Here is an 18827-nt window from a genome sequence, read left to right as displayed (position 1 = left end):
AACAAATGCTTCCTCAACGTAAAAATCTCCTCGAATTCAAAGTCTGCATGAATTGTCATATTATTATTGGAAATCAGTGCTGCATTGATTGACAATGAACATAATCAAACAGTTTGTAAGCATTGCCAAATATTTGTATAGGGGGGTTCAAAGTAACTCTTGTTATATTTGAAAGCTATACTGATTTCAAAATGTGAAAACTCTACAACTCTTGAACAGAATAGCTTAGACTTACAGACAATAAAGAAATACATACCTAAAATCTTAACAATAACAAGTAACCTCTAATCCATTAGCCATATATAGACAAAAAAACTGCTTTGTGGTAAAAAAACCTGGCACTTTTGTAATTATACAACAGCAAGATACGCATTGAAACAAGCAAAGGATTTAACAGACAGAATCAGACAAAATTACAGCAAAATTGCAGTTAGAATAGTATTTTAAAATATAAAAAAATGACAATAACTGAGAACTTACAACCCTCAGAAGTTGAATGAGTAATGAAGGAAACAGCACATCCACATATTGCAATCCAGTCCATCAGTTGTTGGAAAACAAGACAAGAACAAACCACTGTCGATAATCTTTGCAACATTGGCGTGTGTGTTCGTTTCGACTACACATTCCTCCCAGAAACATGGTTTAGGAGCTGCCTACTGGTGGTGCTAATCCTAATAACCTCACCTCTTGCATTTGCTTCGCTCTTCAGCAGTCATTCTTCGCCTTCCTTTGTGCACCTTGAGAGCTGCACATGCTCCACATGGAGATGAATCCTCTTGATAATATGGTTACCAACCTGGATTCAAACAAAGAGAACATAAAGATGAATTCAGACCGTTAACATTACAACAGCATAATGTCTACAATGAAGAAGTTCATATAAGAATTACTATACAGTAAATAGATTTACTAAGAAAAAGAAATTCAAGACTAAACTTCAAAATTAGATTTAGTTGTAACCTTCCATGTAAAGAATAAAAATAAACCAGCATTTAGCTAATAAAAAAAAGCAAGCAAATGTTCGTTACATACAATTTGCAGCATGAATTAACAACAGGCACATGTTAAAAGTAGACAATAGTAGCAAGAAATAAATCCAAGTAGTGCGTGGAATTATAACAACCAATAAAAGTGCACAAACCAGGCTGGTATCCACAAACACAACAACGTGAGAGTTGCTAACAAGTACTACACAACGATAATTCCTAACTCCACTACCAACCAGACAGAGATTGGGACCTCAATAGAAAATTGTTTATAAATATCATTTTGGAGATATAGTTAAACAAGAAAAATATAGACAGGGTAATGCAAAAGAGTACCAGTCATTGCATTAGTGGAAAAGGAGTATTCCCATATAAAAATAGGCGACCAAACTATGTAAAGTTAATACTTATGAAAGGAATTCATTGTGTGTTTACTTACTTTTAGCTGGAAGAAACCTGAACTTTTAATAAAGAAATTGTTGACGCCGTTTTTCGTCAACAGTGAATATAGAGCACGTAAACAATAATTAGTTATAGCTAGAAAAAATATAATAACACAAACAAGATTTTTTACGTGGTTCAGCAGTTAACTCTGCCTAGTCCACGAGTCTTTGTTATTAGAACTTAAGATGATTTCTGAAAATTCTTCAAGAATGAATTCTCCAGAGTTTCTCTCAAGATCACAAAATTTTGGTCATTTTCAAGGGTGCAGGACTTCTCTATTTATAGAGGAAATCTCACGATACTTTCCCACATGTCTCTGGGAAGTTCCCTTTTACATTAATAAACTTAATGGCTTTAAAGCCTGTAACTCCTATATACAAGGAAATGTCCCCTGAAGATCAGGGGGTGTGTAACTAACTAATAAATATTCCTTTATTATAGGGAAGTTACAACGACAATATTTCTTGAATGCATGGACTAGGTCTCTTCAAGTGATCTATTAAGCAATTCGAGATCAGCGATCGGCATCATGCCAGTCCAAGTCTCTGCATGAAGTACGAGTTGCCTTGTTTTCTAAAGATCAACTCGGAAAGGGTGAATATCACCAAGGCTGCCTTTCCCCGAGCTCACATTCATGCCCAAGCTCGAGCCAATTGATCCGAGGTCACCCCCGAAAACGGACGCCTTCCGATGTCTGTCTTTCGAGCTTATAAGAACTTCAAGGTTACCTATCTTCGAGGTTGCCACCACTGTGAAGACTCAGTGCCTAGGCTGCGAACACGTATTCTAAATATTGCGAGCTCACACCTGACAAATCCAGCTTTCGAGATCACAATTCTCAAAGCTCGAAATTTGGGTGTAACATTTTGCCCCCTTAAAAGTATTTGTTCAAATCCTATGAGAAGGAAACTTTTGAACTACTTTCTTCGGGAACTGCACCGTTACACATGTTCGAGTATGGACACGCATCAGTTGGGTATTGCTCACTCAAAGTACTCGAGTACCTTGGAAACCTGCCCACGATCGTTCGCCTGCCATCTTGTCATTTATCCCTGGCCGTCGGATTTGATAAGGATCCTGGACAATGGCTCGAATTAATCCCCCTTTTATCACTTCTGATTGTCTATATATAGGGCTTCAATCATCCTCTCCTTACTTTTACGTTTACCAGAGAAAAAATAAGAGAGAAAAAACCAGAGACCAGCCCAGGAAGTTTTCGCTTTTGCATGTTTTCCCAGACAAGGAAGCAAAGGACCGCCAGCCTGTTCGAGATCGTGAGATCATACCTGCCTCTTCAATCATCAGCTTCTCTGCAACCACCATTTTCAGTGTGTAAGTGTCTGATCTTAACTTGTATGTATATCTTCTTTTTCTCTACACCAATTTCTTTCTTTGTTGCTTCTGCATTTCTGGGAATGTGATGATTTATTCTTTAGTTTGATGTACTAGTATATTTTCATTGATAGATAATCGTTTAGGTTCCCCATTACTGGTTTAGAATCCAGTTCAAATATAGGAAGACTCAAATATGTTTTTCTTTTTTGGGTTTTCAAATTTTTGAGGACATATCTTGGACACCAAGATATCGAGTACAAAATCTTGATTTTAAAGAATGCACGATACCCAAAAATACCATTTGTAAATAACCGCCACCTTTTTCCCTGATATTTCGGGATTCTCAAAAATTAAATCCACTTCCTTCCCTTTTTCGTGAAATACACGTCGTGACACTTAATCGGGTCTCCAGGATCGAACTCATCTCGTACCCAAGCATTCCCGAACTTGTTTCACCAAGCTCGGTATTCTTAATTCCTTGCTTGCATGGCCCTCACCATTTTTTCTTTCTTGCTAGATGTCACAGAATCTGGAAAGACGGTGGGAGTCGCTGCTTGCAATTCCGTACTCGCCAAAAACCCCGAGCCCAGAATCGTTGTTTGCTCAGAACCAACGTCTGATTCGTGAATACGATCTCGCGCGCGAACAGGAAGAAACCCGAGCTCACTATCGCTGCCAAATCGTCGAGGTCATAGAAAAGAAGAGAAGAATCCTTCGAGAGGCTCTTTATCCGGAATCTGATTCAGGGCCTAGGCCGATCCCCCTTGATCCTAGGTTAAAAGTGACAATCGCGTACAACCCGAGAGAGCTCCAATTCTCATTGATGGGGGAGCCCTCTACCTCGCACTCGAGGAGGGAGTTCTTCGAGGCCGAGCAATATTGGAGCTCGGTTACCTCGCTAGGTCACATAAATGATATCCTGACCTTTCACAGTCTCAGACTGTCAGGCTCCTTAAGGTGTCGAGCCCCTACTCCCAGCGAGCGAAGCTGTTATGCTCCAGGAGATGGAAATCCTGACAACAAGCTGAGGTATGCGGCTTGGAGCTAGGAGCATATGAAAGCAGGAGCGTTACTGCCTTTGAAGTCTTTCTTCAAGAACTTCACGGACTTTATTGAGTTGGCTCCATTCCAGCTCAACACTAATTCGTATACGGTACTGTCTACCCTGAAGTCGATTTACAACGAGCTGAAGTGGGAAGGACCCACGCCAGCAGAGATCTTGTATCTCTTCTGTTTGAAAAGCAATCCCTCCCGAGCTCGGGGAGGAGATGGATTTTATTATCTTTCGAGCTACCCGAAGGAGAAAAAGATGTTTGAGGATCTTCCCAATCATCCTCCTGATTTTAAGAAGGCCTTCTTCTGGACGGATGGCCTGTCTCCGTCACGATGCTATTCGTTCAGACGGATCCGTAAGTACCCTACCTCCTTTATCTCTGTGCTTGAACATTTATCTATAGGCTTATACTTAGTTGAAATGTGTTTTATTTTCCAGCCAACTATCGTCATCCCACTCCTTCTGACGAGATGAAAGAGCACAGGGAGATCCTGCTCCGACTCCCTTATGGCAGGAGATCGCTCTCATACCTTCTGCATGAAGATAAACTTCGAGCTTGCGGGCTCTTGGGAGATGGCCAGTCCACCTCGGACTGGTCTAACAAAAAATATGACCACTGGGAGCTTGTGCCCTTGCCAACAGGCGTCCTCCCCCCGAGGAGAGAGGCGAGACCCCCGCCTCCAGTTCGCCGAAGGAGCCCGCAATCAGGGAACGAGGCCAATGATGAAGCCTCGAGCTCGGGCTCGGATGATCAAGGTACAATCATCCTAAGCTCAAAAATGTGGTCCCCCACCCTGTTAAAGCACAAACCCGATAGGCTAGTTCTGTGCGAAGGCGATAGGAACCACTTTTATGTGTGGACTTGGGTAGATGAACGGGTTCATAGGTTCGATAGCTGGCTCGGGCAATACGATACTATATATAGCCTGAACGAGGTATGGAACGGAATAGCCGTCCAATACAGGACCAATGATTATAGGGACCTTTCGAGGTTGACATCCACATATAGGGAAGGTACTCCCCCCGCCTCTTCTGAAGATGGGGGAATTTCATGGTCTCCGAGCTCAAGCTCGGGGGAAAGTTCCAGTTAGGTCTTTCTCTACTTGTTGTTTTTTTTATATCTTCTAAGTTTGTTAGCACTATGCTTAACCTCGATTGGAACTGTGCAGGTGTTATGGATTCCGACCTTGACGTCGTGCTCTTCAGCGATGAGGGAGCTCAAAAGAGTAAGCGCCCGAGAGGCTCGCAGAAATCAAATTGACCATCTAAAATCCCCAGGCACACTGAGAAGACCCCATCGGCTCCAACTACTGCGAGCACAACTGAGGATCCGAATGCCCAGGTCGACGCATCTGTCTCGACCGCGCCTGCCACGCTTCCTCCAGCCGCAACTCTCCCAACACTCGGCCGACCCCCGAAGAAACCCTCAATCTCCAAGGCACTTCTGCCGTCGGCCCGACCTCATGTTGAAGAGTTCGTGCTTGATGGTACTGCTGGGACCCACGGAGCCGTACTTGGCTCGGACGTCCTTTCTCGAGTGGGTCAGAGTCTTTCAGGATTCGGCGCTGACCGCTGGGATTTTGTGAATAAGGCCCCAGACTGTAATACTCTCTATGATAAGAGTATTGAACTTCAGCCGCGGTAATTTTCGTAACTTACCTTTAATTACTTATGTCTTGGCTTATGCTCTAATTCAATCTCTGTGTTTCAGGCCCTCGTCGTCTCGGCACAGCTTAATTATAAGATGACCAATGAGGTGCACACGAGCATGTCTCTGGCCCAAGAGTCGAGGGATCTCCAGCTTAAAACGGCTGATGAACTCAAAGACTCGAAGGCCGAGCTTGAAAAGATGAAAACTCGTCTTGCGGAGCTGGAGAAGGCTAATTCCAAACTCGAGGAGGAGAAAGCTGCTACTTTCGAGATAATCAAAAATGAGAAGGCCCACCTCCTTAACGAGTTCAAAGAGAAGAAGGAAAAAGCGGTCGACCAAGCCATGTACAAGATCTAGGTCGATAATGCTGACCTCGACACCAGCTTCCTAGGTCCTCTTGAGGCGAAGTTCGTAGAGCGGTGGAATGCCCGACTTGAGGCGGATGAGGTTGCTCGGGAGGCTGCTCAGAAGGATAGTCATGCTATTCGTCCTGAGGGATCTAGTGTCGCTGATGCTGAGAAGGCCAAGGAAACTGCTCCTTCTTGAACCTCACCTCGGGGCTACGTCCCTTTATTTTTGTAACTGTTTTAATTTATGCCCGTAGGGCTGACACAATTTCTTTTTCTTTTAATACATATGCTTTACATTCCTTGGTTTGAAATATTTTGCACATTTTATATTAAAGAGTCGCGTATGTTTGTTTATTCGCACAAACATAGTCTGGGTTTAGGCTCGAGGTTCAATGCCTTCATGCATAGTTTGCTCGAATTACCCGCTTCCGATCTCGTTATTCGTCAAGGTCGGATATTACTTTAACCATGAACTTCGAAAGTACTTGTATAGTGTGTAATACGAACGGTTTAGTTATATCTCATTTTTTAGTTACTTTTTCTCGTCCTCGGTTATCTCTCCGAGGTTATGAGTTTGAAACTATTTTTTTATAAGATACTCCAGCCTCGATCTCGACTTAACTCGAAGTAGGTTTATGTTCCAACTTATAGTCGATTAGTTTTAGCTGGTTTGCTCCAAACCTTTTAAGGTCGTGATTGGTTTGTAATCCATACACTTATATGTTTTTTTTTTTATGTTATATCCAAATTACCTTAACTCGCGCATTTGGCTACATCCAAACACTTGTATGTTTTTGACAGCTTGGTTATATCCAAACCATCCCAACTGGCGCATTTGGTTATCTCCAAACGCTTGCATGCATTTCGTGTATGTTATTTTATTTTTCAAGCTGATGGTATATATACCAATGATGCCCCTTAATATCCTATGAGTGTGACTATAGGTTATTAAATTAAGAGATATTGCAAAAATAAAGAAAAACATAACATATTGAACGAAATAAATTTTTATTTGATGAAATCCAAAAGTAGACAAAACAGTACAGATAAACAAGCATGGTTACAAGCAACATCCTTCCTATACTATTGATAGTAAGATCTTAGGTGTTCGCCATTCCATGCTCGCAGTACCAGGCTCCCATCCAATCTCGCTAACTTGTAAACACTGGGCCGGATAACTGATTCTATCTGGTATGGTCCTTCCTGATTTGGCCCGAGCACGCCAGCTGCTGGATCTCGGGTTGCCAAGAATACACGCCGTAGCACCAAATCTCCCACGCCGAACTTTCGATCCCAAACTCTCTTGTTGAAGTACCTGGTAGCTCGCTGTTGGTAGGCAGCGTTCCTCAGCTGAGCTTCGTTTCTTCTTTCCTCGATCAGGTCTAATGTTTCTTCGAACTGAGTGTGGTTCGAGCTTTGGTCATAAATGTGGGTTCGAATCGTAGGGATTTCGACCTCAATAGGCAACATAGCTTCGCAACCGTATGCCAGAGAGAACGGGGTATGTCCTGTTGATGTTCGAGCTGTAGTCCTATATCCCCATAGGACTTGGGGCAATTCTTCGGGCCATCGTCCTTTTGCTTCCTCCAACTTTTTCTTTAGCGAACTCTTGAGAGTTTTGTTTACAGCTTCGACCTGGCCATTCGTCTGGGGATGAGCTACTGACGAAAAACTCTTTATTATTCCATTCTTATCGCAAAAGTTGGTGAACAAGTCACTGTCGAACTGGGTTCCATTGTCGGATACAATTTTCCTCAGCATCCCATATCGGCATACAATGTTTTTTACCACAAAGTCAAGGACTTTCTTGGAAGTTATTGTTGCTAACGGTTCAGCCTCTGTCCACTTTGTGAAGTAATCTACGGCAACTACAGCATACTTCACATTGCCCTTGCCAGTTGGGAGAGAGCCTATGAGGTCGATTCCCCATACCGCAAATGGTCATGGGGAAGTCATCATGGTCAGCTCGGATGGTGGAGCTCGAGGAATCGTGGTGAACCGCTGGCATTTATCGCATTTATTTACGTACTCGAAAGAATCTGATTTCATGGTAGGCCAGAAATAACCTTGGCGTATGATTTTCTTGGACAGGCTATGCCCCCCAGTATGGTCTCCACAGAACTCTTCATGAATTTCTTCAATGATCTTCTTGGCTTCGGGTGGAGTCATGCACCGAAGTAATAGCATGGAATATCCCCTTCTATACAGCTTTCCGTCCAAAATGGTGTAACGGGGAAGTTGATACATTAATTTTCGAGCCTAGTTCCGATCTTTTGGAAGGACTCCGATCTCGAGATATTCGACTATCGGGGTCATCCAGGTAGGCTCGGAATCAATCATACACACGTCTTCCTCCCCCGGCTCGTTAATGCTAGGTGCCGAGAGGTGCTCTATTGGCACAACATTTAGCTCATCATTCTCGGTGGAAGTAGCGAGCCGAGCTAAGGCATCTGCATTTGAGTTTTTATCTCGGGGAACCTGTTCGATCGCATAAAACTCGAAATGTTCCCATGCGGATTTTGCCTTCTCTAAGTAAGCTGCCATTTTTGTGCCACGAGCCTGGTATTCTCCCAAGATTTGGTTAACCACAAGCTGGGAGTCGCTGTAGCAATGTATTGCTTTAGCTTTGAGCTCTTTGGCTATACGAAGTCCCGCCAATAAAGCCTCATATTCGGCTTCGTTATTCGATGCATCGAAGTCTAATCTTAAGGCAGAATGAAATCTGCTCCTTGCGGGAGTAATCAAAATGACCCCTGCCCCCGATCCATTTTCATTAGATGACCCATCGAAGTAAAGTTTCCACATCTCGTGGGTCGGGGTAATAGCTTCATCGTTGGTCATGCCAGTACATTCCACTATAAAGTCCGCCAATGCCTGTGCCCTAATGGTTGTCCTCGGGTGGTAGGTGATCTCGAATTGCCCTAGTTCAACCGTCCATTTAAGAAGTCGACCTAAAGCCTCCGATTTAGACAAGACTTGCCTAAGTGGTTGATCAGTCAATACATGGATGGGGTGCGCCTGAAAGTAAGGTCGAAGTTTACGAGATGAATGGATTAAGCTGAGAGCTAGCTTTTCCATCAAGGGGTATCTCGACTCTGCCCCCAGTAATCTTTTGCTGATGTAATATACGAGCCTCTGTACCTTTTCTTCTTCTCGCACGAGCACTGCACTTATTGCGTGTTCGGTAGTGGAAAGATATAAGTACAGTACTTCTCCCGTAATAGGTTTTGATAAGATGGGGGTTCTGCGAGGTGCTTTTTAAGCTCCTGGAAGGCCAGCTCGCACTCTTCCGTCCATTCAAATTTCTTGCCTCCCCTCAAAAGGTTGAAAAACAGAAGACAACGATCTGTAGATTTCAAAATAAACCTACTTAGCACCGCTATCCTACCGGTCAAACTTTGGACATCTTTGTGTCTTCAAGGTGAGGGCATGTCGATCAGGACCTGAATCTTGTCTGGGTTGGCTTCTATTCCACGAGCGTTTACAATAAAGCCCAGGAATTTTCCTGATGATACCCCGAAGGAGCACTTCTGAGGATTTAGTTTCATGTTATACTTCCGGAGCACGCCAAAGCACTCTTCGAGGTCGTCAACATGGTTATCGTTAAGTTGAGACTTGACTAGCATGTCATCAACATAAACTTCCATGTTGTTCCCTATTTGCTCCGAAAACATCATATTCATGAGCCGCTAGTATGTGGCTCCAGCATTTTTGAGCCCGAATGGCATGACATTATAACAGTATAGCTCCTTGTCCGTTATGAAGCTCGTAAGTTCCTGGTCGGGGGCATGCATGGGAATCTGGTTATATCCAGAATAGGCATCCATGAACGACATCAGTCCATGCCCCGCCGTGGCATCCACGAGCTGGTCAATCCTCGGTAAGGGAAAACAGTCCTTCGGGCAAGCTTTGTTGAGGTCTGAATAGTCAATACAGGTTCGTCACGTCCCATTAGGCTTTGGGACCAACACCGGATTGGCTACCCAGTCAGAGTAAAAAGCATCCCTAATGAACCGGTTTGCTTTTAACTTGTCGACCTCCTCCTTCAATGCCTTTTTCCTGTCGCCATCCAGCTGTCTTCGCTTTTGTTGCTTTGGAGGGAAGCTTTTATCAATATTTAGCGCGTGGTTCGCTATGTTCAGACTTATTCCTACCATGTCCGAATGTGACCATGCGAAGATATCCTAGTTTCTCTTCAAAAAGCAAATTAGTTGCTATTTGGTTTCTCCTAGAGGTGTTTCCCAACCTTTACTTTTTTCGTGGGATCGGACTCTTCGAGCTGATCTCTTCGAGCTCTTCTAACGATTCGAAATCAACTTTCTCCTCAACCCTCGGATCGATTTCTTCATCAATCTCCAAGACCGTCCCATCTTTATTCTGAACAATGACGAGTGCCTGTGCGCTCGTCTGTTTCTTTCCTCTTAGGGAAATGCTGTAACATTCCCTTCCAGCCAACTGATCCCCCCTCAATGTCCCGATGCCACTAGGGGTCGAGAACTTAACGGCTAGATGTCTTACAGACGAGACTGACCCCAACCCAACCAGGGCGGGTCTTTCGAGCAGCACATTGTAGGCCAAAGGTAGGTCTACTACTACAAACTCCATCATCTTGGTTGTTGAGACTGGGTAGTCTCCCAAGGTTACGGGGAGTTCGATGGATCCCATGCAAGCGATCCCTTCTCCTAAAAAGCCGTACAGTGTTGTTGCACATGGTTTCAGGTCGCGAAGAGTGAGTCCCATTTTCTCCAAGGTGGCTTTATAAAGAATGTTAACCGAGCTCCCATTGTCTATGAGAACCCGGTGAACTCTCTTATTTGCGAGCTGGAGAGTGATGACCAGTGGGTCATGGTGAGGAAACTGAGCATGGGACGCGTCGTCCTCAGTGAAGGTTATTGGCTGGGATTCAACCTTTTGATTTTTCGGAGCTCTAGGTTTGGGTTCATAAAGAGACCCGTCCCCAGTTTTTAGCTAGTTCACATATCTTTTTTGGGCATTTCTGCCCATGCCCAGGAGATGAGGCCCTCCTGAAATGGTTATCACGTCTTCTCCATCAATTGGAAGGGGTCTATCTTCTTCCCTAGCTCGGGAATTGTTGTTTTGTGCAGGTTGTGGCGCGGTTGCCCTCTGGCTCGTAGACGCCTGATTAGTATTCTGATTTTTGACATATTGTCTGAAATAACCTCTCGAGATCAATCCTCGATCTCGTCTTTCAACTGTCGACATTCATCAGTAGTAAGCCCGGTGTCTGAGAAATCGACAATATTTGCTGGAGTCCCTCTTGGACTTCTGATTTCTCATTGGGTCTGGACGTCTGAAGGGGACCTGATTTTTATTAGCCAGGTATATGTTCTCCCGAGACTCGTTGAGCTCGGTGTACACTCTGTACACGGAGAAATATCTCTCCCCCTTCTTTTTCTTTCCTCCCTCGGCCTCGGGGTTACTCCCTTCGTTCTTTTTTCTCTTGGAAGGGTTTTCCGCAGCAGGCTTTGAAGCTGGTGGGTCCGTCGAGGTTGAGGCAAAGTTTACGTTTATCGTTGTAGTTACGGGCTGGAAAGTCACATTAAGTGTCGACCTCGCTTCCTCTACATTGACAAACCTCTGTGCTCGTTTGTTAAACTCGGTTGGGGACCTCACCAGTTTTCTCTGCATGTCGTCCCAAAGAGCACTTCCTGGCATTACTCCAGCTTGGACAGCCATTAGATGACCGCTGTCATCCACATTTCGTGCTCGTGCAACTTCCAAGTTAAACCTTGTAAGGTAACTTTTAAATGTCTCACCTGGCTGCTGCCGAACGTTAGTCAGAGTTGATGCCTCAGGTCTAACCCCCATCATGGCTCTAAACTGCTTCTTGAAGTCTTTAGACAGCTGATCCCAAGAAGTGATTGAGTGTCTTCTATATTTTTCGAACCAACTTTTAGCTAATCCTGTCAGCGATGCTGGAAATAACATGCATCTAAGCTCGTAACCCACGTTACTTGCGCTCATTATGGTATTGAATGTACTCAAATAGCTGTACGGGTCGGACTTTCCCTCAAACGTTGGGACGTGAGGGATCCGAACTCCTTGAGGAAACGGAGTATTGGAAATATGGGGAGCAAACGGTTCAAGCTCCCCGTCAGAATCTACATATCGACCCTGACCTTGCTCATTTTTCAAAAGCCTGAAGGCCTTTTCCAACTGATCAATTCTTTCCTAGACCGGGTCCACGAGGGGTCTTGCATGAAATTGGTTGTCGTCAATCACAATTCCAGGTTCGCGCCTCCGCAGGGGGTCTTTACGCCTATTTAAGCAATCCCTCAAGTCCGGGTTTGTCGGGTTAACATTACCCCGATTTTGATTCAAGTGTTCCCGTAGGTCGGAGCGATTCCTGCGGCTCCCAGTATTCTTTCGACCTCGATCATGCATAGTGACTGATCTGGTATCTCCCGAGTCGTCACTAGTAAGACTTGTCGCATGATTATTTCGAGATGGGTCTCTTTCATGCCGCCTTGTTTCTGCAGTGAGAGACTGGGACGTTTGACTTTTTTCATAGGGAGCCTCTCCGCTCTCGGAAAGCTTCCTTGTTCCCTTGTCTCCTCCCCGCACGTCTTTCCTCATCATCTCGAACTGGTTGAGCATTCCTGCGAGGAGGTGAAGGATATCTTATAGGCGATGGAGGGAATCGTATAGGTGACGGTGGCTGCCACCCATTTCGTGGCCTGGACGGTCCGAAGTTTGCCCGAGATGGATCGGTGCATTCTGTGTGTTTCCAGGGACTTGAGTCCGAGCCTCTACAGGGGCTCGATTGTTCTCAGTTCCCGCTGGTACCTCCGCAGGTGGATTAACCAGAGCCCTAGCTCGGGTACTTCTCTGGGGTCTCGAGGGAGCGAATGGCTCTGCTTGAAACGACCCGAATTTGCTAATCGGGATTAGGGTCTTTATTAGTGTGCCTGGAAGGCAATAAGTGATTTAATATGTTTATATGTGGATTTATGTGAATATATAATTATGATGCATGTTTAGTTGAGTTAAATATGCATGTGGACCCCATCTGGTTATTGGGAGGTATAAATGTGATAAATGATATATATGTGATACGTCTGTGCAGCACGATCCGAGACAGTCCTGGGGAGCGGTTAGCCCGAAAGTCACAACAGGGTTGAGATTCGGACTCGGGGCAAGTCGAGGGGTAATTCGGGTATTAGATGAGTTATGGGGTTATCGGGACATGAAAATAAATATTTGGAGATATATTTGATGATAGAATGTCTAGGCAGGAATATTGGGGAAATTTACCATTTTGCCATCGGGGACGTTTTGGTACCCCGAGCCTTGAGGTAACCATATAGACTTAAGCTGAATAAAACAAAGTAGAGGAATAGTTTAGAAACTTAAGAAACCGACCTTAGCTTATTCCTCCCAACTGAAGTTAGCTCTTATCTCTCTCTCCTTCATTCTCTAAAGCATAACAAAGGGAATTTTTGGTGCAAGCTAGCTTAAGCAAGGGATTGGGCTGAAGAAACTTAGAAGCTTAAAGCTTGAGGATTGAGGATCAACTACAGGGATTGAATTCAGCAAGGTAAACTTTAATTATTGGGATTATGTTGAGAATTTTTGCTAGTTTGCTAGAGTATGCATGCTAGTTAAGTTTGGTATGTTCTTGAGTATTTTAGTGGGTTTTGGAGTAGATTTTGATGGAGTTTTAGTGTTGATATTGAGCTGGTATGTATGTGTTAATTATCTGGGTTGCTAAGTAGGCTTTGGGATTGTTAGCTTGGTTTTGGTGAGAATTGGCTTGAAGAAAAGGTAGAAAACTGATGAAGAATTCTGGGTTCGGTGACGAGAGCCGCGACCCTAGGAGGGGCGCGCCGCAGCCCGTGTGCGCGCGCGGCCATGGGAGGCCGAGAAGCTCATGCGCGCCGCGGCCCGTGTGGGGGTCAGTGTGGTGCTAGCCTCTATTTCGAGGCTAGCTGCAACGCTTGTGGGAGGGGTCGCGGCTCTTAGTGCCAGCTTGTGTTTTTAAGGGTGTTTAGACTTTGGAACTTAATGGTTAAGGCTCGGGATGGATTTTATCACCCGGATTGATAGGATTCAAGGTCCCGGAGGTTAGAGTTATGGCTCGAAGTAATTTAATGGATTAGAACTTGATGGATGGTTATGGTTATTATGCTGTGACTAGGGTTTCGGCGAGGCTCGAGCTAGAGGATTGTGCTCGGGGTATCGGTGCTCGGAGAGCTCGGGACTCAGGTAAGAAAACCTTTGTTCCCATAGAGCTTGTATGCAGGGCTCAGCCCAATGTGCTTGAATAGAGCTGGTATGCAGGGCGGAGCCCAATATGTTTGAATTACAGGGCGTGACCCTTAGACTGTATCTGTTAGTATTTTGTACTTGTTTATTATGCTATGTGTGCTATTATGTGAATGATCGGCAAGAGTCGGGAACAGTGTAGGCCGAGATCGGCAGGGGGGCCGGGAACGGCGTTAGGCACGTTGAGTGCAAGGCCGAGTACGGCAAGGGGCCGGGAGCAGCATTGAGCACGTGGAGTGCGAGTTGCCAAGGCGGGTCCCTAAAAGGATACCTAGGATATCCTCACGGTGCAGACCGCAAACTCAGGGTCTGGTAAAGCACCTGGGACGGCTAGGCCGTATGTGTTTAGCCTATTGATGGCCTGTCTATATGCTTGGTGTATATTTTGCATATGATATCTGCTTGTGGGTTTTCTTGCTGGGCTTCGACTCACAAATGCTCTGTGGTGCAGGTAAGGGTAAGGAGAAAGCCAACCAACCACAAATGTAGCAGGCATGATGCGACGTGTACATGTTTGGCCAGCCTGGCTGCCACAGCCAGCGGATTTTTGGGAGATGTTTGTAAACAACCCTAGATTTTGTCGTTTAGTCGACTTGGTTCAGTTTATATGTTGTAAATATTTTTAAACTGTATTTTGGGATCCCAAGTGTTAAACTCTTATGATTTTCAATAAAATGAATTTATTTCTAAAAGTTTTTCAAATGTTTATGGCTTAGTTACACTGTTTGATCTAAAACCTCGATTAGTGAGTTAAATGCACGTTTTAAACTCACTTAGTAACGGCTCTAAAGAAGTAGGGAGTTACACTGCTGGTGCCAGAGGTTGTTCCAGCCTTCTTGTGGCAGCATTTTTTCGTGGACGCCCACGAGGCCTGCGGGGAGGAACATGCACGTCCCTCAGAGGAGGGGCTTGGTTTTCACGCGGAGGCAGGGGCTGAGCCACCTGAGCCTCTGCGGCTATCCTAGCCAACTCCTCATTCCGCTTCTCAATGCCAACTGCTGTTTCAGCTGCCGGTTTTCAAGTTCCACGATGGGAACGTACCGCTCAGGATTGTAGTACATATCCTCATCCCTTGGAGGTGCGGTAGTCCCCGAGAATCGGAGGACTCGCCTCTCTCTTAAGCATCCGGGTTTACCATTGGTTGTTTCCCAGGGCGTCTCGGATAGTTTTCTTCAAGAATGTTTTGATCGTTTGCGGCCATAACTTGTTCAAGGACTGAATGCTTAAAGCTCTCAATGAAAGCACCAAACTGTTGACGCCGTTTTTCGTCAACAGTGAATATAGAGCACGTAAACAATAATTAGTTATAGCCAGAAAAAATATAATAGCACAAACAGGATTTTTTACGTGGTTCAGCAGTTAACTCTGCCTAGCCCACGAGTCTTTGTTATTAGAACTTAAAGATGATTTCTGGAAATTCTTCAAGAATGAATTCTCCAGAGTTTCTCTCAAGATCACAAAATTTCGGTCATTTTCAAGGGTGCAGGACTTCCCTATTTATAGAGGAAGTCTCAGGATACTTTCTCACACGTCTCTGGGAAGTTCCCTTTTACATTAATAAACTTAATGGCTTTAAAGCCTGTAACTCCTATATACAAAGAAACATCCCCTGAAGACGAGCTATATACAAGGAAACGTCCCCTGAAGACGAGGGGGCGTGTAACTGACTAATAAATATCCCTTTATTATAGGGAAGTTACAACAACAATATTTCTTGAATGCATGGACTGAGTCTCTTCAAGTGATCTATTAAGCAATTCGAGATCAGCGATCGGCATCATGCCCGTCTAAATCTCTGCATAAAGTACGAGTTGCCTTGTTTTCTCAAGATCAACTCGGAAAGGGTGAATATCACCGAGGCTACCTTTCCCTGAGCTCACATTCATGCCCAAGCTCGGGCCAATTGATCCGAGGTCACTCCCGAAAACGGACGCCTTCCGATGTCTGTCTTTCGAGCTTATAAGAACTTCGAGGTTACCTATCTTTGAGGTTGCCACCACTGTGAAGACTCGGTGCCTAGGCTGCGAACACGTATTCTAAATATTGCGAGCTCACACCTGACAAATCCAGCTTTCGAGATCACAATTCTCAGAGCTCGAAATCTGGGTGTAACAGAAATACATATATATGTGTATATATATATAGCTGGAAGAAACCTGAACTTTTAATAAAGAAATATATCTAGATATATGTGTGTGTATACATATATTACAATTCAATTACAACAGAACTGAAACAAGCAAAAAAAAGACTTGCAAGAAATCCTTCAAGACACTCAAATTTTGACTCTTGATTATACATGCTCAATTGTTTTCAACCGACTGGTTGGATAGCTAACTGCAAGGTAAAGCTTTCCCTCATTCGTTTAGTAAGCCAATCCAGTGTCCATCAGGACCACCTTTTATCATGCTCAAAGGCAGGAATATTGACCAAGAAAACGTGCAACAGTTCCTCCACATGAGTCCATGACTATGCATTTTAACAGAGTTGCATCTAAAAAATTATTATATTTGCTAATTTATTACGACTTCGGATCTCCTACTTATTAAGGAGTCAACAAGTTCTAGCATCTCTCTACTTTTTTATGATTTTTGCCATTTGATGTCGCACACATATCATAACTTGCTTTACATTCTTAGCAAATTCCCTCTCCATTCAATATATGAGTATGTCTTATCTTGCCATGTGAACCCAAACTGGGAAATCGAGCATGTAACTAAATACCTTCATACACAATCTCAAAGCAGACGAATCAAATAAGTAAAACTCATAAAAAAAGACTAGAACTTGAAACAAACCTGTGTATATACTCTTACAGCAAAATAGCTGAATCTCAACTAACTAGGAGTATTGTTTGGCATTGACCTTCCCCTGCTATTAGTAAGATTTGATCTCCCTCTCGAACTTCTACCATGCTTTTCAGTTCTTAGAGAAATTTGGGACGAAGATCTTTCTCTAGTCCTGCCAGAATGTTTTCCAGCTGACCTCCTTTGGGAATTTCGGCCACGCCCTTTCCCATCCAAATATGGTTTCCTTGTTCTTCCTCTACTATTTGCAACAGCTTCTTCTACACCTTGCTTACTGGCATCAACATCATCATCCTCTTCGGCAGCGGATGAATCATACAACTCCCCTTCATTTTCTTCCTCGCTTCCATCCTCCTCTTTGCTTTCTTCCTCCTCTTTGTCCCCTTCTCCTTTGGAATCAGAAGTTGTCTGCTTCAGCTTCTGCTTTTTAGCACTTCCACTTCCACCAGGCACATTTATGGGTTTACTATCTTCTTTCAAAGTGTTCATAAGATGAATGTACTTACTTCTCATGTTCATCAATGGATGATTCTCAATTAACAAACCTCTCTTATAACCCTCCTTTAAAACCACAGTATAAGTCTCATTCTTACTTGACATATAGAATATACCTGGATGATAAAGAAGTGCCCTCTTAAACCTTGATCTTATACCCAAATACCCTCCAAAGCACAAGACATTGTCCCTCTCTGTCTTCTTCGGAACCAAAACATGCAGAAACTCGTGCAAAACCGCAACTGCCCACTTATCAGAATCATCATCCTTAGGAGGAAGATGAGTTGCATTTTCATATGGAGAAACATAAGGCAACTTCTGCCAATCGTCTTCCCACTTTTTCATCTTCTTATCCATTTCAAAACCTCTAGATAAATGCATAGGGAAGGCAATAGGCATCCCTTTCGAATAACCCGAATTGCAACTCATTACCTTCTTCTCCATAACCGAAGTCCCCATTTCACTAATCCAGCAAACGAGCTCCAAAAATGGCCCAGATGAGCAATCTTTGGAAACTCCAATTCGAAAGTAGTCCGGGAACTCAGGGATTAAGCTCCGCTGATAATCTTGAGGAAGACCCAGATCCCATTTCAGGCGCTCGACGAGGGTTAACGGCAGTTTGTTGGTTCTACATAGCATCAGGAGCTTCAAGAGCCGATCAGCAACCTGCTGCTTGTAACTCTCGCTCTGATACATAAACTGCTCTTCAACGTCGATGTCGAGGACTTCGGGCGTGAGCCGGATATGGGGTTGGAATCCAGTGCCGCCAGGGAGGAACTCCTGGAAAATCGCGGGGTACTTGCGGACGAACTCAATGGGGCGGATGGGTATCTTCAGGGAGTCCCTTTTTTCGGCGATAATGGAGGCTGGGAGGGACTTGGAGGGCTCTAATTTGATTAAGTTCTTGAGTTTGATCATGGGTATAAGATTCTTCTCCCTCTCGACGGCGTGGTCGAGGCCGCGGTCTCGGACCCATCTGATGGCGGTGCCGTCGATGAAGGTTCGGCAGTGGTGGTGGGAGTGAGGGCGGGGCTTTGGGAGTGAAATGAAGATGAAACGAAGAGGAGACATTGGTTTTGGTAGAGAGCTAAAGATGGGACTGAAGGGTTTGGGGTTTTAGAAGGGTTTTGATAGACTTTTTATTTTCATTTGAGAACATTAATAATAATGGGTTTTTGAATTTTTTAAACCCAAAAAATAGAAATATAATTTTTTTTTTTTTTTTTTTAAAAATAAAAATATGTTTGGTAATTATTTTTGTTTTTTTGTTTTTAAAAAAAAAAATAAATAAACGCGTTTGATAACTTTTATTTTTATTTTTTGTTTAACAATATAAGGTGTTGATTTGAAAAAGAGGATAAAAAAAAAGAAAAATTAAAAACTGTTTAAAAAAAATTTGGAAGTGAAAAAATTCTA

At 43.9% G+C, this 18827-nt stretch overlaps 1 protein-coding gene across 1 annotated transcript; it reads right to left on the bottom strand.

Moving 5' to 3' along the window:
* Positions 1 to 211: 211 nt before the first annotated feature.
* On the bottom strand, positions 212 to 18556 carry LOC133823473 (protein WHAT'S THIS FACTOR 9, mitochondrial). Its single transcript, XM_062256275.1, has 2 exons — positions 16908 to 18556; positions 212 to 799 (listed from the first exon to the last, which is right to left on the bottom strand). The coding sequence occupies exon 1, from the start codon at positions 18480 to 18482 to the stop codon at positions 16947 to 16949; it is 1536 nt and encodes a 511-aa protein (XP_062112259.1). The 5' UTR covers positions 18483 to 18556; the 3' UTR covers positions 212 to 799; positions 16908 to 16946.
* Between the last annotated feature and the right edge of the window lie 271 nt (positions 18557 to 18827).

Source organism: Humulus lupulus, chromosome 3 (genome assembly GCF_963169125.1).
Source record: "Humulus lupulus chromosome 3, drHumLupu1.1, whole genome shotgun sequence".
Lineage (NCBI taxonomy): Eukaryota > Viridiplantae > Streptophyta > Magnoliopsida > Rosales > Cannabaceae > Humulus > Humulus lupulus.
The sequence above is the reverse complement of the archived record's forward strand: the minus strand, read 5'-3'. Positions and strand labels throughout refer to the sequence as shown.